At 50.8% G+C, this 21,054-nt stretch overlaps 2 protein-coding genes across 3 annotated transcripts in view; both read left to right on the plus strand.

The window, feature by feature from the left end:
* Positions 1-20,143, plus strand: part of FBLIM1 (filamin binding LIM protein 1) — a 40,695-nt gene extending 20,552 nt beyond the window's left edge. Inside the window, exons 5-9 of one of the 2 annotated variants that reach the window (XM_074975299.1) lie at positions 2,775-2,901; positions 3,844-4,010; positions 5,041-5,219; positions 6,157-6,274; positions 11,729-12,585. In XM_074975299.1, the coding sequence (XP_074831400.1) occupies positions 2,775-2,901; positions 3,844-4,010; positions 5,041-5,219; positions 6,157-6,274; positions 11,729-11,842 (705 nt within the window). In that variant the 3' untranslated portion in view covers positions 11,843-12,585. Of the gene's footprint in view, positions 1-2,774; positions 2,902-3,843; positions 4,011-5,040; positions 5,220-6,156; positions 6,275-11,728; positions 12,586-17,190 lie in introns of those variants that run through there. The other variant, XM_074975301.1, reaches the window with a different exon arrangement.
* Positions 12,870-21,054, plus strand: part of SPEN (spen family transcriptional repressor) — a 148,943-nt gene continuing 140,758 nt past the window's right edge. The window contains exon 1 of the mRNA XM_074975295.1: positions 12,870-13,163. Coding sequence (XP_074831396.1) covers positions 13,126-13,163 — 38 coding nt within the window. The 5' untranslated portion in view covers positions 12,870-13,125. The remainder of the gene's footprint in view (positions 13,164-21,054) is intronic.

The following is a 21,054-nucleotide window of genomic DNA, read 5'->3' on the forward strand; positions in this document are numbered from 1 at the left end:
AGAGCCATCCTCTTTGGAACCCCCTTTCAGGTAGTTGAAAGCAGCTATCAAATCCCCCCTCATTCTTCTCTTCCGCAGACTAAACAATCCCACTTCCCTCAGCCTCTCCTCATAACTCATGTGTTCCCGTCCCCTAATCATTTTTCTTGCCCTCCGCTGGACTCTTTCCAATTTTTCCACATCCTTCTTGTAGTGTGGGGCCCAAAACTGGACACAGTACTCCAGATGAGGCCTCACCAATGTCGAATAGAGGGGAACAATCACGTCCCTCGATCTGCTGGCAATGCCCCTACTTATACATCCCAAAACGCCATTGGCCTTCTTAGCAACAAGGGCACACTGTTGACTCATATCCAGCTTCTCGTCCACTGTAACCCCTAGGTCCTTTTCTGCAGAACTGCTGCCGAGCCATTCGGTCCCTAGTCTGTAGCGGTGCATTGGATTCTTCCGTCCTAAGTGCAGGACTCTGCACTTGTCCTTGTTGAACCTCATCAGATTTCTTTTGGCCCAATCCTCCAATTTGTCTAGGTCCCTCTGTATCCTATCCCTACCCTCCAGCGTATCTACCTCTCCTCCCAGTTTAGTGTCATCTGCAAACTTGCTGAGGGTGCAATCCACACCATCCTCCAAATCATTTATGAGGATATTGAACAAAACCGGCCCCAGAACCGACTCCTGGGGCACTCCACTTGATACCGGCTGCCAACTAGACATGGAGCCATTGATCACTACCCGTTGAGCCCAACAATCTAGCCTGCTTTCTATCCACCTTATTGTCCAGCTGGGATCAGCTCCTGCACATACACCGAGATTGCCAACTAGGCCGCTGCGTGGTTTGCTGTTTGCATGCTGCATTCGCGAGGCCCTGTGGACTGCCTGAGCCAAGCTTGTCTCTCTCTCCTGCTCACCCTGCGCCTTCTGCTCTCAGCACTGGCCTTGTCTCCATCCCTCCACACCAGGTCCCCTCTATTGTAGCAGTGACCAGTAACCGCCTGAGCCCACAGAACATTGTTGTATCATGGTTTTAGGAAAGCTGTGGACAAATTGGAGAGTCCAGAGGAGAGCAACAGAAATGATCAGAGGTTTAGCAAACCTGACCTATGAAGAAAGGTTGAAACACTTGGTGTGTTTGGTCTAGAGGTGAGAAGGCTGAGGGGGGACCTGATACCAGTCTTCTAATAGGTTACAGGCTGTTAGAAAGATGGGGATCAATTGTTCTTCACCTCTACCAAGAGTAGGACAAGAAGTGATGGGGGCTTAATCTGCAGGAAGGGAGATTTAGATTAGATATTCGGAACCCTTCTGAACTCCAGCACTGGGACAGGTTACCTAGGGAGGTTGTGGAGTCCCCATCACTGGAGGGTTTATGAATAAACTAGACTAATGCCCAGGGTCAGATTCATTGTTTGTGGGCCCTGGCACCTGGACTGTGGCCCCGCTCTGCCACAAGGACCCCACTTGGCCTTTTCCCCCCAAGGCCCTGCCCGCCGCTCGCACAGGGGGAAAGGGGGCAGAAAGGAGCAAGCAGGGAGCCAAGAGGGAGGGGGTGGAGAGGACTGGGCGGGGCCTTGAGGGGAAGAGGCCAAGGGGGGCAGGGCCACGGTCTGGGTGCCAGGGCCCCTTCTGTGTGTGGGCTTGGCGCCATTGTAAACCCAGTACTGCTAATGCCTGTCGGGGATGGTCTAATTTTACTTAATCCTGCCTTGCCCAGAGGGCTGGCCCAGCTGACCTCTCGAGGTTCCATCCAGCCCTACGGTACGATTCTCTGACCCAATGGAGTTTCATCGCAGCACGTCCGAACATGCAGACAAGATGCAGCGATGTCCTGGTGTACAAACTCTGAGAAGCAGCCACAAGCCTGGGCTGGCAGATCTCAGCAGAGGTTCCAAGAGCGCTTCAAAAATATATAGTGTCGGTCATAAAGGAGCTGGCATTGTTATAAACGGCAGAAATAAAACACAGAGCCAGACAGGAAGGGTTCCAGCCACCCTGGTGTAATTCCAGTGAAGTCAGTGGGGTTACCCCAAGGAAGAGAAAGTTCTGTCTGTTTATGGTAGTTATTTGTACTGTCAATGTAAATCTGTGGCCACTGGGACTCAGTGACTTTTTGAGATGAGAGGAAGGATGGTCTTGTGGCGAGGGCAGGGCTGGGACTCAGGAGAGCTGGGTTCAACAACTGGCCTTCCTGTGCAATCTTTGGCAAGTCATTTAAAAAAAAAAAAAAAAAACCCGCACCATGCCTCAGTTCCCCCATCTGTAAATGGGGGGTAATGATACTTGCTTTCTGCTACCCTTTGTCTGTCTTGGCTATTTAGACTTTGTGCTCTGTGGGGCAGAAACGGTCTCTCCCTGTGTGTATGTGCAGTGCCCGGCCCGATGGCACTGCTGTGTGCTACTATAGTAAATGGCAGTAACAGCGCCTGGCTCGTAGCTAGCACTGTCATCAGCAGATCCCAAAGCTCTTGCCAAAGGTCACTGTCATTACAAGTGTAAATGTTGCTATTCTCCAGGAAGAGGTTTTCATGTAAAATGGGATGAATTTTCGAGCCCTTCACTATGTCCCCGGAGCCTTGCTGGCGTGTCTGACTGGCAGTCTTCAGAGCTGGCATGATTCAAACCCCGTTGTCCTCCACCTGCTGTCACAGGTCCAGAATGCTGCAGTCATTAGCCAAGCCTTAGACCAGCTGGGTTTGCACCAAAGCACAACGGAGCCCTTGCAAAGCCTCAGCAAGATGCCCGCCCCAGCTCAGAATGCCTTTTTTCCTCTTCATCAGGCCTCCTCCACGTTCCCAGCAGAACCGAGGCAGCATAAAATCCAGCCGACCAGTCTGGAGCAAGTGGATGAGCACCAGGCGCCAAAACAGAACGTGAATGGGCACCTGGAAAGAGACATTTCCACAGGTAACTGCCAGAGTCCATTAATAATACCTCGCTCTTTGACAGCACTTGACCTCCATAGATCCTATGATGCTTTGCATCCGTGTGCTTTACTATCCCCATTTTGCAGATGGGGAAACTGAGGTATGGTGATAAGTGACTTAACCAAGCCCACGCAGTGAGTCAGCGCCAGAGTCAACACCAGGTTGCCAGGATCCCCAGCTTCATGCTCCGTCTACCAGATCCCAACTGTCCCTAAAGGGCTCAATTCTGACTTCAGTGGGGCTGCATTCACCTGTTTGTTAGCAAGGACAGATCGTGCGGTAATGGAAGGATCGGTTTTTGCTAGCTCCCAGCAGCACTCTCCTGTCCCCAGACACGGAACATTTAAGCAGAGGAGTTTCTCAGGCAGAGTCCAGGCCATCGGTGTGAATGGGAAGCTGCAGGGAGAATGGGCCGACGTGTTTGTACAGCACCCTCACAGCAGGGCCCCGACTCTGGCCTCTGGGTGCTACTCGAAGGCAAATGTTAATTATAACCCTGTGCAGGGGGCAGTGTGCCCAGTCTTTGCCCAGCAAGCGCTGGAACCAGCAGCACCAGGGCTGGGAGTGGCCGCAAGGCTGCTGGGGGAGGGGGCATTGGGAGCCTGGGGATGGGAAGAGGAGTAGCAGGAACCTCACAATGGGGGGAGTACTGGTGGGGGAGGAGCTTGGCTGGTGCTGGGGCCCGTGATTGGAGGAGAGGAGGAGGTGGGGGATTGAAGACACTGGTGCATTCCTAGGTGATCCTCCCCCCCTCTACAAAATATACAAGACCAGCCCTGCAGCCTGGCTTTATCCCCATGGTGCCAGTATGGCCCCCTCGGTGAGCTCTCTGCAGAGTTTGGCTGGCTGGCAGGTGCCTGGTGATTTACTGTCCAATGGGAGCTCCTTGGCCATAGTAAAGTGACTTGGTTCTATTTTCCAGTCTGTGCCTTTTGCCACAAAGCCATTGCCCCCCGGACCCCGACCATAGAAGCCATGAACAAACAGTACCACGCAGACTGCTTCACGTGCCGGACGTGCCACGGCCAGCTAGCGGGGCAGCACTACTACCAGAAAGAGGGCCGGCCACTGTGCAACTCTTGCTACAAGGTCAGCGCAACTGGCTCCTGGTCGTCCCAAGAGGCCAACGTCATTCTGTTCTCAGGAGTCAAATCCGGCTTCCGAGGGAGCCCCTGGGAAAGTAGGAGGGGTTCAGAGTTCAGCAAGACTAGCCGACCTGCAAGGGTCCCTCAGATACAGAAGTGCCCTACCCTGGGAAGACCCACCTTTGTAATGCCACCGATACTGGCTCAGACACGGGTCTGTACAGGGGTGGCCTCAACTCCCAGGCTCTTCAGGAGGAGTCGTGAGGGGTAGATTAGTCTGAGGATCAGTCCCAAGCAGATCTAAAGCAGGGAACGTGCCTGGTGCTGAGAGCTGGGGACTGGGAGTCAGGCCTGCCATGTTCCATCCCCAGCTCTGACCCCGGCTCCGTGTCACCTACAGCAAGTTGTGTAGGTCAGCGTTTCCAAAAGTGGCCTCTCGCTCCACGTACCTCCAGTTCTGGCAGCTCAGCTTGAGGCACCCCGGATTTGGTTTTCAGTGACACTGAGTGTCTTCAGCTTCAGCGCTCTGAAAATCAGGCTGAAGATTCGTGCCATTGGCCAGCCCTGACCCAGGCCGCTTTTGGCAATCTGGATCTTCATGTCCGGGCCTTAACTTTAACCTGCAAAATGGAGCCAATATGTACTTAATTTATGAATGTTTCGGAAGGGGCTTGGAAATACCTACCTGAAAAGTGCTACAGGAAGGCCAGGGATTCTCACTGTTACAGGCCAGAAGGCCATCCATTTGTTCATTCCGAAGCAGCAAATGCTGCAGTCTTCCATTGGCTACGGTGCCCATAGGGCCATGGGGCTTAGCAGGCAGCTTCTAGCATAGAGGCATGAATGGCTCTGCCACTGTGCTGGGAAGGTCTCTGAGACCACGCACGGCATTGAACTCTGGTTCCTCCCAGCTCTTTGGCCTGGAAGACCTCCCTCACTGCAAAGGTGAGGGCTGCATTGGGGATGCAGCAAGGGGCGAATGGTACCATCCACTTCCGGTTTCTGCACTTTATCTGCCTCTCTCCTTTCCGCAGGACACGCTGGAGAAATGTGCCAAGTGCCAGGGTCTGATCCTGGAGCACATCGTCCGCGCCTTGGGGCATGGGTACCACCCCGAGTGTTTCATGTGCTCCGTGTGCGGCCGGAGCATAGGGGACGAGAGTTTTGCCATGAATGACCAGAACGAGGTGCACTGCGTGGATGATTTCTACAGGTGTGATACGTTATAAGTGGGATGTCAGAGGGGTAGAAAGCTAGAGCGAAATCACTCTGCACCTAAGCTAGCCTCCTCTTCAGCTCAGAGGGCCTGATTCTGTTCAAAAGGTAAATCTTGTGCACGTGAGACAACCTGAAGGGCCCGATCCTGCAAACCTTCCCTCCGGCAAGTAGCCTTTACTCACCCAGTTCATCCCCTGAGCTTCAACAGCGCTCCTTGCCATCAAGAGTGCCTCCTCAGTATGCTGCTCTTTCTCCTACTGAAGTTAATGGAAGCAGGGTTGGATGCCGAGCTTGCAGGTGCAATAGACCCGATCCTTCCCCACTGTGCATCTCAGGGAGTCGTTATTCCCCTGGGCAAAGTGGGGGTGAGCGACAGCCAATCAGAATCTTCCATTCAGCCCAGTGGTAGCATTTTACATCCCCTTTGCAAAGGGCCCTGCGATTTCACCAGGGTGAGTAACGGCCCTCTGCTGGAGGGATGGTTTGCAGGATTGCGTCCTTCACTTTGTGTCTTGTGTGCAGGACTGACTTTTTTTTTTTTTGCTCCGTTTCCCCTTTAGTTCAGTGTCCCCACTATTCACCCCCGGCTAGTTCACACTGCAGTATTCCTAAACATCCAGGGTCTGCCTCTCCTCTCATTCACGCCGCTGTTGTCATCATTGGAGTTACACCACTGTAAAGCTAGCGTAAAGGAGAGCAGAGACAGGGCCACAAGTGATTTACTGGCTAGCTTGACCTGGCACCCAGCTCATTCCAGTCTGTCTCATCCTTAACCAGTGCGGAAAGAGGCTCTGCCATTTCCATTTCACATGCAATAATACAGAAGCAGCGTAAAGTAACATGGATCTAGCTTTAAATTGTGCTCTGAATTGCTACAGCTAATTGGCATGGCAACTGCTGTGGCATAAGAGGTTGGCTGTTTGTTTCATCAGGAAGTACGCCTCCATCTGCAGCGTCTGTGAGACACCCATCATCCCGCAGGAGGGGAAAGATGCCTACCGGATAGAATGCATGGGGCGAAGCTTCCATGAAAGCTGCTATCGGTGTGAGGTAGGTCCTACTGGGATGCTGCGGATTTTTTATCCGCAGCAAACAGAACTTTATTCCACAAACACAGGTTCTCTCCCTGGGTTCTCGGAGAGCTATGACAGGGTTTACAGTTAGGTTTTCCTAGCCAGGAAAGAGATCCTAGCAGTGACACCAGTGATCCTCTGGAGTCTTCTGCAAGGGAAGCAGTGGCAGCTCCATCACGTGAGATGCTTGACGCAGGGCTGGACAAACTTTGGAATGTGCCGCCCCGTCAAAGGGATGGAGGTAATGTTCCTCTCTCCGATATCTGGGATTCTGTAATCCCTGCACAATGGAAAATAGCTGTTACCAGCCTCTGCATGACCACTTAGTGCAGTAATGCCACAGATGCTGTTACCACAACCAGTTGGTCCAGTAATAACCATAGAGTCATAGGACAGGAAGGACTCGAGAGGTCATCTAGTCCAGTCCCCTGCACTCATGGCAGGACTAAGTATTATCTAGACCATCCCTGACTGGTGTTTTGTCTAACCTGCTTTTAAAAATCTCCAATGATGGAGACTCCATAACCTCCCTAGGCAGCTTATTTCAGTGCTTCACCACCCTGACAGTTGGGAAGTTTTTCCTAATGTCCAACCTAAACCGCCCTTGCTGCAATTTAAGCCCATTGCTTCTTGTCCTACCCTCAGAGGTTAAGGAGAATAATTTTTCTCCCTCCTTGATGTGGCACCAAAAGAAAGAATTTGGTTCTTCCCTGTGAATTTTCTTTCTGGTTCCCAGCGTGACTGACAGTCTGACCTGTCGGGCGTTCTCCTCCCTGGAGCAGAGATGCAGACAGTGAGCCTAGCCTCCGGAGCTGACTTCACTAACAAGGCAGATCCCTGCCCTGAGTTGCTCACAGTCTAACAGAAGGGGGTGCAATGTTAGGAATGAGACGGGACTCAGCTGTAATGAAGAGAAAGGGCTAATTGAGGCTGCTGGACAGAGATCAGCCCTGTGGTTCTCTCTCAGTCCCAGACCGACTCACCCAGCCTGGGCTGCCCGCTGTCACCACAGAGTGTCTCCTGAGTCCAGCTCTGGACCAGATAGGCATGGACTGGAGTGCTGAGTTTCGTACAGAGGCATGGGGGCAAGGGATCAAACATGCAAGCGGATCTATGGAGGGGATTTTAGGATGTGTCGTTTCCTCCACCATGTTGGTAGGGTGTAGGTCACTAAATAAGTCAGGATCCTGTAGGCCGCTCAGAGGCTGAAAGGCCCAGCTGCACCCGCCTTGAAATCCATCTCAGTCCTGGTTGTTTTGCTGAGGCCTCCTCCTGGGGTTTGTGAACATGCAGCGGTGTCTAGTCCCTGCCATTCCACATGGAGCTGGGCAGGGTCTGACCTCGCAGCTGGAGAAAGGCCACAGGCCTCACATCATCATCCTTCACTACAAAAAATCCCTTCCTTTGCCGAATGGGGGGAATCGGGGAAAAAACACTTACACTGGACCCTGTAACACTGCCGGGCCAGCAGCCCTGGATGCTTTTACGTTCCCCGAGTGTAAAGATCCACAGATGGGTGGGACTGTACAGACAGGATCAGGGGATCTATTTCCTGGGAAGTTGTAATCTCAGTAGCAATTCCCTGTGGCAGATACAGAGCTCTGGAATGGTTCACAGAATATCAGGGTTGGAAGGGACCTCAGGAGGTCATCTAGTCCAACCCCCTGCTCAAAGCAGGACCGATCCCCGACTAAATCATCCCAGCCAGGGCTTTGTCAAGCATGACCTTAAAAACTTCTAGGGAAGGAGATTCCACCACCTCCCTAGGTAACGCATTCCAGTGTTTCACCACCCTCCTCGTGCAAAAGTTTTTCCTAATATCCAGCCTAAACCTCCCCCACTGCAACACTGCAAGGAGACCATTACTCCTTGTTCTGTCATCTGCTACCACTGAGAACAGTCTAGAGCCATCCTCTTTGGAACCCCCTTTCAGGTAGTTGAAAGCAGCTATCAAATCCCCCCTCATTCTTCTCTTCTGAAGACTAAACATCCCCAGTTCCCTTAGCCTCTCATCGTAAGTCATGTGTTCCAGTCCCCTAATCATTTTTGTTGCCCTCCGCTGGACTTTTTCCAATTTTTCCACATCCTTCTTGTAGTGTGGGGCCCAAAACTGGACACAGTACTCCAGATGAGGCCTCACCAATGTCGAATAGAGGGGAACGATCACGTCCCTCGATCTGCTCGCTATGCCCCTTCTTATACATCCCAAAATGCCATTGGCCTTCTTGGCAACAAGGGCACACTGTTGACTCATATCCAGCTTCTCGTCCACTGTAACCCCTAGGTCCTTTTCTGCAGAACTGCTGCCGAGCCATTCGGTCCCTAGTCTGTAGCGGTGCATTGGATTCTTCCATCCTAAGTGCAGGACTCTGCACTTGTCCTTGTTGAACCTCATCAGATTTCTTTAGGCCCAATCCTCCAATTTGTCTAGGTCCCTCTGTATCCTATCCCTACCCTCCAGCGTATCTACCACTCCTCCCAGTTTAGTGTCATCTGCAAACTTGCTGAGGGTGCAATCCACACCATCCTCCAGATCATTTATGAAGATATTGAACAAAACTGGCCCCAGGACCGACCCCTGGGGCACTCCACTTGATACCGGCTGCCAACTAGACACGGAGCCATTGATCACTACCCATTGAGCCCGACAATCTAGCCAGCTTTCTATCCACCTTATAGTCCATTCATCCAGCCCATACTTCTTTAACTTGCTGGCAAGAATACTGTGGGAGACCGTGTCAAAAGCTTTGCTAAAGTCAAGGAACAACATGTCCACTGCTTTCCCTTCATCCACAGAGCCAGTTATCTCGTCATAGAAGGCAATTAGATTAGTCAGGCATGACTTTCCCTTGGTGAATCCATGCTGACTGTTCCTGATCACTTTCCTCTCCTCTAAGTGCTTCAGAATTGATTCCTTGAGGACCTGCTCCATGATTTTTCCAGGGACTGAGGTGAGGCTGACTGGCCTGTAGTTCCCAGGATCCTCCTTCTTCCCTTTTTTAAAGATGGTCACTACATTAGCCTTTTTCCAGTCATCTGGGACCTCCCCCGATCACCATGAGTTTGCAGAGCCATTGGCCATTATCTTTGAAATCACATCCGCCAACTCCTTTAGCACTCTTGGATGCAACGCATCCAGCCCCATGGACTTGTGCTCGTCCAGCTTTTCTAAATAGTCCTGAACCACTTCTTTCTCCACAGGGGGCTGGTCACCTCCTCCCCATGCTGTGCTGCCCAGTGCAGTAGTCTGGGAGTTGACCTTGTTCGTGAAGACAGAGGCAAAAAAAGCATTGAGTACATTAGCTTTTTCCACATCCTCTGTCACTAGGTTGCCTCCCTCATTCAGTAAGGGGCCCACACTTCCCTTGACTTTCTTCTTGTTGCTAACATACCTGAAGAAACCCTTCTTGTTACTCTTAACATCTCTTGCTAGCTGCAACTCCAGGTGTGATTTGGCCTTCCTGATTTCACTCCTGCAAGCCCGAGCAATATTTTTATACTCATCCCTGGTCATTTGTCCAATTTTCCACTTCTTGTAAGCTTCTTTTTTGTATTTAAGAGCAGCAAGGATCTTGCCCATCAGTTCCCTGAGAGAGTCAAAGTCTGCTTTTCTGAAGTCCAGGGTCTGTATTCTGCTGCTCTCTTTTCTTCCTTGTGTTAGGATCCTGAACTCGACCATTTCATGGTCACTGCCTCCCAGGTTCCCATCCACTTTTGCTTCCCCTACTAATTCTTCCCGGTTTGTGAGCAGCAGGTCAAGAAGAGCTCTGCCCCTAGTTGGTTCCTCCAGCACTTGCACCAGGAAATTGTCCCAAAAACATTTTCCAAAAACTTCCTGGATTGCCTGTGCACCGCTGTATTGCTCTCCCAGCAGATATCAGGGTGATTTGAAGTCTCCCATGAGAACCAGGGCCTGCGATCTAGTAACTTCTGCGAGTTGCCGGAAGAAAGCCTCGTCCACCTCATCCCCCTGGTCCGGTGGTCTATAGTAGACTCCCACCACGACATCACCCTTGTTGCTCACACTTCTAAACTTAATCCAGAGACTCTCAGGTTTTTCTGCAGTTTCATACTTGAGCTCTGAGCAGTCATACTGCTCTCTTACATACAGTGCACCTTTTCTGCCCTTCCTGTCCTTCCTGAACAACTTATATCCATCCATGACAGTGTTCCAGTCATGTGAGTTATCCCACCAAGTCTCTGTTATTCCAATCACCTCATAATTCCTTGACTGTGCCAGGACTTCCAGTTCTCCCTGCTTGTTTCCCAGGCTTCGTGCATTTGTATATAGGCACTTGAGGTAACCTGCTGATCGCCCCTCTTTCTCAGTATGAGGCAGGAGCCCTCCCCTCTCACGCGCTCCTGCTCGTGCCTCCTCCCGGTATCCCACTTCCCCACTTACCTCAGGGCTTTGGTCTCCTTCCCCCGGTGAACCTAGTTTAAAGCCCTCCTCACTAGGTTAGCCAGCCTGCTTGCGAAGATGCTCTTCCCTCTCTTCGTTAGGTGGAGCCCGTCTCTGCCTAGCACTCCTTCTTGGAACACCATCCCATGGTCAAAGAATCCAAAGCCTTCTCTCCGACACCACCTGCGTAGCCATTCGTTGACTTCCACGATTCGACGGTCTCTACCCAGGCCGATAATCTCCTTCCTCAGGTTGCTGGGGGATTCCTGGTCTTCGTTCCAGAGTCTTTCATTGTTATCCAACCAGTGAGTTAGTTACTGAGTCCCCTTCTGTGAGCAGCCCTGCCAACGCAGGGAATGGCTTCTCCTCTCTCTCACCTCCACTGGGATAAAGGAGGCAGGAGTAACTCCCCTGAACTCAATGGAGTTACACAAGTGTGAGATCAGAATCAGGCCTACAGTGTCCTACTGCCTATCGTACTTACCCTACTCTCTCTGTTTGTGGCACGTTCCTCTAAAAACTGTATCCCCCAAAGGACTATGCCCTCCTCAGTGACTGTTAGTGGTGGAGTGTGCCCCTGGAGGTGGCGGGTGCCCGGCTGGGTGCGTGGAGTGCGCCCCTGGAGGTGGTGTGTTCCAAGACCAGCTCATCTGTTGCCTCCTCACTGTGGCCTCCCTGCCACGGGGTTTAGTTGAATTCCTCCAGTGCAGGAGAGGTTTTGGGCCCAGATTCTCATGCCCAGGCAGAATCTCATTGGCCTGACAGTCTGGGTGTCATGACGAGGATGCAGCAGGCTGATGAAGCTGACAGACGTGGGGGATGAGATAGCTAGTCCGCAGGAGAAGGTGCTTGGAGCACTACGTGTATTGGAAGCAATGGGGCTCGCTCATGGAGTTCCAAGTGAATGAAAGTGACAAAACTGAAGTAGCCTGTGGCCAGCATCAGAAAGAAATTCCTGTGATGCTTTGGGGCTTTAGAAATGACTGAGTTTTTGACTGACTTTCGATTGACGTGCTTTCTACCTCACAGAACTGCAGGATTCCCCTGTCCACCGAGCCAGAAGAGAACGGCTGCTACCCCTTGGACAGCCACATCCTCTGCAAGTCCTGTCACATCAAACAGAAGAATGAATCGTTCTGCTAAGAGAGCCCGGCGGGCTTCCCCAGAAAACTGTGGATGCAGTCGCATGGCTGAGATGGGCCAAATCTCTCTACTGCGGCATCAGTGTTCTTATCCTCTGCATTCATAAATGTCCAACTTTCTGTCCTGACTGTGTCTCTTATGGTAGGACTATATTAGCAGCTCTGAGCTTCAGCAGCAAGGTCCGACCACGCATGCTTCCTAATCGGCCGTGCGACCAGCCCTGCGAGGTGGCAGTGGGACTTTCTTCTTCTCTCTTTCCCTCCAGACTGGCTCTGCTTATCTTCCAAGGCGACGCCAGCTGGCTTCCTCTGCCCCCAAATGGCTCAGTGCATGGGATGAGGGGGACACCCCACCAAACCAGCAGCTGCTGATGGGACAAGGGAGATTGATTAAAATAATGTTTCAAAGCAGGTAGGGCTCTGTCTCCTCACCGTGTAAATAACGCCCCTGCTGCTTTAAGTTAAGACTTGGGAGGATCTTACTAAACAGCAGAGGGGCTGGGGGAGAGCACTGTGCTATCAGCTCTGGGAGCATGGCAGGGAACAGGGCACGCACAGTGGGACAGCGATGCGAAAACCGCGTGAAGGCCACCCCAGTGCACCCTCAAAATAGGGCTAACGTAAGACCTAAGTGGTGCATAAGTTTCTACTGATCTCCTGCCCGTGAGTGACTTTTACCCACAGAGCCAGGTCAAGGAGGTTTAGGTTGGATATTAGGAAAAACTTTTTCACTAGGAGGGTGGTGAAACACTGGAATGCGTTACCTAGGGAGGTGGTAGAATCTCCTTCCTTAAAAGTTTTTAAGGTCAGGCTTGACAAAGCCCTGGCTGGGATGATTTAATTGGGGATTGGTCCTGCTTTGAGCAGGGGGTTGGACTAGATGACCTCCTGAGGTCCCTTCCAACCCTGATATTCTATGATTCTATGATTCAAATATATATACACACAGTTTTCTGCTTTACTGCACCCTGCGATAGTGCTGTGAATTATGACCCAGCAGTGTGCCAAAGAGGTTTGTACAGCAGCAGCTGAACACCACTATGCATTCTGAAAATGACACTGTACCAGCGGCAACCTGAGGCCTGATCCTTCAGGTCTTAACTTGAGGGAGCGAAGGCTGCAGGATCAGCCCCTAATTAAGATTGTGTCTCCTGAAATGCTGCAGCGACTCAGTGACAGATATCAGATGCAGCTGCCTGCAGATCTGCGCCAGACGACCCGCTGGCTCTGTGCACATAGAATTGCCGGAGCCATGGTTCTGGAATTGACTCCTGGGATTACTGGATGTGCAGTTTCATCTCTGTGGTGAATGGACGCGGACTGTGAGTCATGACACAACCTGGGGGCTGGGAGTGGAAAGAATTCAGCGTTGTTTAAGGAGTTGACAAATACACAGCCCCACCAGCTTCCCATAAAACAAGCCAAGACGCTGGATTCTCTCTCATCTGCCACTGGCCAATCACATGTCTTTCTTGCTAGCATCATGAAATGATGCCAGATACAAGATCCCCAACTAAGAGAGAGCAGCTGATGGGCTGCCAGTATTTTAACATCCATTTCCCCTCGCCTGGGATAAACCCTCTGGCTTGTGGGAATGGGGGTGCTCTCAGAGGGGAGCAGCTCATTTGTTTCCCTATTTAAATCAAAACGCCATTCTCAACTGTAGTCAAAGAAGAGAGCAGTACCACTAGGCCAAAAAGGTCCTGGTAAGCCTGATGGATATGTTTCCTAGTGGGTAGTGCGCTGGACTGGGCTGGGCATCAGGAGAGCTGGGTTCTCGTCTGAACTGTCCCTTGCCTGCTGGGTAACTTTGCCTTTTTGTTCCTCAGTTTCCCCATCTCAAAGTTTCCCTCAAAGAATCAATCCTGAAGCACTTACATGAGAGGAAAGTGATCAGGAACAGTCAGCATGGATTCACCAAGGGAAGGTCATGCCTGACTAATCTAATCGCCTTTTATGATGAGATTACTGGTTCTGTGGATGAAGGGAAAGCAGTGGATGTATTGTTTCTTGACTTTAGCAAAGCTTTTGACACGGTCTCCCACAGTATTCTTGTCAGCAAGTTAAGGAAGTATGGGCTAGATGAATGCACTATAAGGTGGGTAGAAAGCTGGCTAGATTGTCGGGCTCAACGGGTAGTGATCAATGGCTCCATGTCTAGTTGGCAGCCGGTGTCAAGTGGAGTGCCCCAGGGGTCGGTCCTGGGGCCGGTTTTGTTCAATATCTTCATAAATGATCTGGAGGATGGTGTGGATTGCACTCTCAGCAAATTTGCAGATGATACTAAACTGGGAGGAGTGGTAGATACGCTGGAGGGGAGGGATAGGATACAGAAGGACCTAGACAAATTGGAGGATTGGGCCTAAAGAAATCTGATGAGGTTCAATAAGGATAAGTGCAGGGTCCTGCACTTAGGATGGAAGAATCCAATGCACCGCTACAGACTAGGGACCGAATGGCTAGGCAGCAGTTCTGCGGAAAAGGACCTAGGGGTGACAGTGGACGAGAAGCTGGATATGAGTCAACAGTGTGCCCTTGTTGCCAAGAAGGCCAATGGCATTTTGGGATGTATAAGAAGGGGCATAGCGAGCAGATCGAGGGATGTGATCGTTCCCCTCTATTCGACACTGGTGAGGCCTCATCTGGAGTACTGTGTCCAGTTTTGGGCCCCACACTACAAGAAGGATGTGGATAAATTGGAGAGAGTCCAGCGAAGGGCAACAAAAATGATTAGGGGTCTAGAGCACATGACTTATGAAGAGAGGCTGAGGGAGCTGGGATTGTTTAGTCTGCAGAAGAGAAGAATGAGGGGGGATTTGATAGCTGCTTTCAACTACCTGAAAGGGGGTTCCAAAGAGGATGGCTCTAGACTGTTCTCAATGGTAGCAGATGACAGAACGAGGAGTAATGGTCTCAAGTTGCAATGGGGGAGGTTTAGATTGGATATTAGGAAAAACTTTTTCACTAAGAGGGTGGTGAAACACTGGAATGCGTTACCTAGGGAGGTGGTAGAATCTCCTTCCTTAGAGGTTTTTAAGGTCAGGCTTGACAAAGCCCTGGCTGAGATGATTTAACTGGGAATTGGTCCTGCTTTGAGCAGGGGGTTGGACTAGATGACCTTCTGGGGTCCCTTCCAACCCTGATATTCTATGATTCTATGATTCTATGATCTCTGAAATGGGGATAATGAGACTGATCTCCTGTGTAAAGCGCTTTGAGTTCTACTGATGAAAAGCGCTAGATAAGAGCTTGGGGATGGCGATTGTTGGTGGGTGCTGCCATGAGTGTATGGATCCATGTAGCACAACGTTAAACGAGTGGCATTTGAAATGGGTGGGACAGGAAATGTACCATCTTTGGGGGGGTATCCTTACCCTGGAAAATTACCTGCGGTGTCCCACGTTACGCCACCAAAGGCACACAGTTTGCTCTTTGGTGGGTATTTTGAGCACTAGCTACTCAAGAACAGCTGGTGCGAGATGGAACTCCACCAGCCTCTCCTCTCCTTTCGTGGCGGGATTTTAACCAGTGGCACATCACGGAGGGGGAGCAGTAGGGGCTATCTGAAAAGATACTTAAATGAAAGGAAGAATCTTAGCAGTGCTGTGCATGGCCTCTTAAAGAGCCCTTCCTCATTCCCATGGGGTCCCCTTCGCTTTGTGCTTCAGGCTAAACAGAGAGGCCAGGAGACCACACTTGTTGCGCTGGGCTTAACCGCTAAGAGAATCCAGCATTCTAGGCAGGACCATTAGCTGGTTCCGTTCAGTGGCGCCGTCTCTCCTGTCCTTGTCAACACTCCTCAAGAGAAAAGAGCTTGGGACCTTGGTTGTGATGATCACTTTCCATAAGTAGCAGTGACACTGTAAAATTAAGTTGCTTTGATAGGCAGTGGAGTGCTCCCTGAGCGAAATGGCTGTGGAGTTCTTTGGCGTTTGGGGAAGCCCCACAAAAGAACTGTAAATTATTGGCAGGGAAAGTCTCCGCTCACCGAAAACAATTGTACATGCTCGTTTCCCTGGGGCTTTATTTTTGAACACTGATTAAATTTAGGGCTTCTTCTGGGGACACTCATGAAAATTAATCCGAATTAACAAAAGGTGTGAATTTGAAGGGGATTAGTTAAACCCACATTAAAACCCTGTGGACGCTCTTTTCAGAATTAAAGAGACCTGAATTCAGTTTATCTTAATTCACTTTTTTGGATTACCTTTCCTGAGCATCCCTGTGTCAACAAGCTTTTACAATTCAAAAGGAATAAGTGAGAATTTGGAACTGATGGAGCTTCTGCCAGCAGCTCCAGAGCACTCGGACCCTGGACGACACTCTTTCCTTTCTTTTGCTAGTGGGGAGTGGGGCGGTGGTTTGGGTACTTGCTCAGTGTATTAGCACCAAAGTCCTGTCTATACCAGGATTGGAACCAGGGTTTAAACAGTGGTCACCTGTATTCTACAGTTTTACAGGCACTCCAGTGCCGGTGCAGGTAGCCATTTTTCTCCCTTTTTAAGAAAGGTGCTAGCCTTACTGTGCTATAGACACTCCCTCTCTGGAATCCATGCCCACAGTAGTCAGGGCAGGACCGCCCGAGCCCTGCTCTCATCAACAGGAGCAGCTCTGATTCGGGTCACAGCATCTGAAATGGTGGCAGAGATGCTGTGTACGCTGCATCGGTGTTGGAGGGCCCAGCTACACCCATGGATGATCTTTGCAGATTAGACCAACTGTTGATACTGGTTAGTATCTGTACTGTGGTGCACCAAGGGCCCCGGTCATGGACCAGAATCCCATTGTGCTGGGCACTGTACAGACACTGAACAAGATGGTCCCGGCCCCGAAGAGCTGAGAATCTAAGCATGAGGCTCTGTCATCACTGCCAGCGAGATAATGCCCCCTAGCTAGTGGAGACAAGGCCCTGGTGAGCTTTTCCCATGATGAAGCTAGGGGAGGACAACACTCTGTGTCTGGCCTAGCTGAAGTGTGCTTAAAAGCTCCAGAGCCTTGGCTCCAATAGGCGCTTAATCATGAGAGAACTAATGTTGTTGGGTGACCCCTTCTCTTCTCAGTGAGGTGAAGTCCTAAGAAATAACAGGGACGGACAGGGGAGCACAAGGAAACAGTGAGACAACATTGTTCGGCCTGACAGGCCGTTGTCTTGCTTTTTGTAGGTTCCTGTGTTACCAAATTTTCTGCCTTGAATCTTACAGGCATGTCGTATGATTTGGTAACACCATTAAAATGGGTTGGGGTCAGAGCCACAGACAAGGTCAAACCATGTCTCAGAGCTGTGAGGGCCTTGGAGCGTTCTAACAGAGTCTCCCCTTCCCCCCAATGTGGTATGGTTTTGCTATGTAGACAGGACCGCAGAGAAGAACAAGCTACACTGAAAAGGGAATCCTTTCTTCCTCCGGACAAACGGTGACCTCCCAGCTGCCTTTCCCCAGTCACAACAAGCAGCGGCTTATTTCGGAAAAAGAGGTAAGAAGCCCGATGGTTTGCTTCGAATGGATTTGTTTAAAAAAAAAAAGCATGTTCCCTGCTGAAATGATCCCAGGGAAAGTAGTTTCCTCTTGAAACATAATTTAAAAAAAAACCTACCACCATCCCAGCTGCATCTGTGCACCTCCTCCATCTCCTTCGTACACGTGACTCTTGTTGGGAAGGCAGGCAGCAAGGAAATGACTCCAGAATGTGAGCAGCTGCTCTGTATGCGAGTGGCAGACATCCCATGCTTCTGGCAATGGACTTTCTTACCAGCTGCCCTATGGTTTTAGCAGGTAAAGTTCATTTCCAACTTCTGCTCTCGGGCTCAAAGGTAAATGCTACAGCTTGACATGTCCAGGCTATGGGTTGGAGTCCCTGCTGGAAGTCCTGTAGGTATTCCTGCCATTCTGTCCCTCATCAGCAATGTCAGCAGAAGGAGGCTTCTTTGACCTGGGCTGTCCCTCATGGCCAGAGTTCCCTTTGCAGCAGCCTCCCTCGTCAGAGTCCCCGCTGCCTTTCTTGTAAGTCCTGCCGCCCACTGTGGGAGGCTGGTTTAGTGCCCAACAGGCCCCCCAGTGAAGTCCATCACTGCAGCCCAAAGGTTCATACTGAGATCTGGCTCTGGTGACCATACAACCTGCTTTGGCTGGGTCAGGCCCTTTCTCAAGCCCTGTCCCAGCAGCCCCGACTTTTTTGGCAAAACTGGGCATTTGTCCCGTTTTGCAAAAAAAGCGGGGTGTACTCCCTAGCGGGGCACAGGACTGTGCGGGGGGCAGGGTGAGCAGCAACCCCGGCCCCACCCAAGAGGAAGGACTCGGAAGAGTGGCTTGGGCTGGCCCTGCATGGGCCGGGGGTGGGAGCCTCGGGCTGGCCGTGTGCGGTGTCCTGTTTTCCCTTTGGTCTGGCTCTTCTGCCAGCCATGCAAAGCTCTTCCCTTGCCACAGCCTGTGCTTCACAGGGGCACTTCTCAGCTGTCTCCTGGAGTTTAGCTGTCGGGCTCTGGCTTCCTTCTCTCACCAGCATCTGCCCTGTTCTGAGGGAGAACACAGTCTATTTGCTGTCCTCCTCCTGATCGGCTGCCCCCCGCTACCTAGGGGGCTTGAGGCTGGGCTGGTAAAGGAGCAGTGTTCTGTGGGTTTTCCCCAACTCCCAATTCTCCAGGTTCACTTCCTCTCTTTTGCTTCTCCTGGGCCTTTGTTCATCCCAGCTCCCTGGAACAGGGTCTTCTGGGCCCCTCTACTCTTGAAGGGCCAGTATACTCCTTTGCATCTGACATGGCCCTTTCAAGCGCTGTGTTAGCAGAGTTTGGTGCAGCCTCGGGGCTGGAAGATAAGCAGGGTGACAAGCGGCTAATGCAAAGAAGGTTGCGTTATGTAGGAGTGAAAGGGGCTTCGTACAAAGCCAGTGTCAGTCGAAGTCTCCCACCGTTCAGATGCCACCTGACAGACCCTCAGCCTGTGCTGAGAAGAGAGCATCTCAGCACTGTCCTGTAGATCCTGAAAGGCAGTGACAGGGTTACTGGTTGGACACATTCCACCTCCAGAACAGCATCCTGGCTATATCCAGGGCAGCTGGGGCAGGATGAGCAGTGTCAGACCAGGGCTAGCTGGGGCTGGGGAACAGCAAGTGCTGGAAGCAAAGGTCAGTGGAAGACTGGAGCACGCTTTTCTTTGGGAATGAAGGGATCCCCGGTATTTACTCTGCACAAAAGGGAGACAACGTGTAGCCTCCGCTGATGTGGTAGTGTTGGGCCTCCAGTGAGGGAAGCAGCTGATACCTGGGGACCAGGAGAGTGAGAGCAGCGTGTCAGAACCGAGAAGGAAGGTCTAATGCCTTTTTCTGCACAGCACATTAGGCTTGAGTTATGAAAAACGGAGGCCATTTCCCTGAGCTATAGTTGTCTCTATATAGTCCCCTGCCTTAAGCCTGCCGGGCTACCTCGAACCAGCCCCTGCTTTCCTGGTAACAACCCTGGTAATCTGGGAGGGAAGCATCTGCAGCCATAAGCTGGTGGCTATTTTGCCTCGGTTGTGTGTGCATGTATGCATGCGCTTGCGCTGAAGGTCCTGGGTTCGATACTGCAGTTGAATACGTACATCAGGAGGGTTGTATGTATTCAGCCACAGTTTGCCACATGCTGTCCACGATAGTAATATTTGGTAGCACTTTACAGCTGATGTTTTTGGCAGCATCTATCATCTCTAGGAACAGGAGTCACCAGACTGGATCAAACCCGAGGTCTGTCTATTCCAGTATCCTGGCTCTCATAGCGGCCATTGCCAGATATGTCAGAGGAAGGCGCAAACCCCTGCAGTAGCCACGCCACTGCTCTCATCCTAATCTAACAGAGATTGGCTTAAACCCTGAAGCATGAAGTTGAATATGCCGTCCAAGGTTCATTGTGATAACTCTGGATATGCTTGGTCCCCCTATAAATGGCCAATCCCTTTTTGAAGTTTACTAAGCTTGACTTTGTTATAGTTCATACAGAGAACAAGTACCGAGCAAACCTTGTTCTAATTTATGGCCATTTTCTGAAGAACTGGTTTCCTCCTTCCGTGCTCCATCTGAACAAACATTACCCTACTCGGGAGTCGCCCGACAACACGCAGGACTGCGGGTTTTTAAAATGGACACATCCCTTTAAACCAAGTCTCCACCATCTGCTCCACCCTCTAATTACAAAGATAAAAGAAGCAGCATTCACAGCTCTAACCAAGCGCTAACTAGGGATCCTGGATTTAGCTTTCTGTTTTTAGTCATTTTCATTGTTTACTTGGCCACTTGCATTCCTTGTAACTTCCTAGAAAAAGGCATAGTTTGGGGGGGGAGGGGGCGGGCTTAGGAGGTTTATTTTAACCATGATGACATAAACTAGAGGAGAAATTGATTCTTTAATTAGCAATGAAATAAAACTGAAGGTGAAACAGTCACTTTTAGTGTGCGCTTCCTCTGTTCCCACACTGGAACCAAACCGAAAAAGAAAGAAGCCATCTGACAATCCTGTTCTGATGCACAACCAGGAAGTGTGGCGAGAACTGACAGGGGTTTATACAGCTTTTATGGACGATGGGAAAAAGCCCTCTCTCTTTATTTGATTTTTATTTACTTATTTATTCACGGTTTGGATTTTTTACAGTGATTCTTTAAAATGTACAAGGGTTGTTAAGTTAGTGTTTGGCTTTGGTTTCAGCCAAAAACCAGAATCCTGCTGGCCAAGTGGTTAAGGTGCTAACCTGGAGTTTTAAAGACCTGCATTCATGGCCTTGTTCCATCACAGGCTTCTTTGTGCCCTTGAGCCAGCCACTTAGCCTCTCTGGGTAGGTCTACACTGCAGTAAACACCTGCATCTGGCCCATGTCTGCTGACTTGGGCTTGTGCGGGGAGGAGGGGATTTATAAAGTTCCAGTGTAGATGTTCTGGCTTGGGCTGGAGCCCAGGCTCTGGGACCCCATGAGAGGGGAGGGTCCCAGAGCCAGGACTTGGGCCTGAACATCTACACTGCAATTTTACAGCTCTGAAGCCCAAGCCCCGTGAGCCCCCGTCAGCTGGCACCGGTCAGCGGCGGGTGTTTTATTGCAAAAAGAAAAGGAGTACTTGTGGCACCTTAGAGACTAACCAATTTATTTGCGCATAAGCTTTCGTGAGCTACAGCTCACTTCATCGGATGAAGTGATGCATCAGATGAAGTGAGCTGTAGCTCACGAAAGCTTATGCTCAAATAAATTGGTTAGT

This window comes from Natator depressus, chromosome 18 (genome assembly GCF_965152275.1).
Source record: "Natator depressus isolate rNatDep1 chromosome 18, rNatDep2.hap1, whole genome shotgun sequence".
Taxonomy (NCBI): Eukaryota; Metazoa; Chordata; order Testudines; family Cheloniidae; genus Natator; species Natator depressus.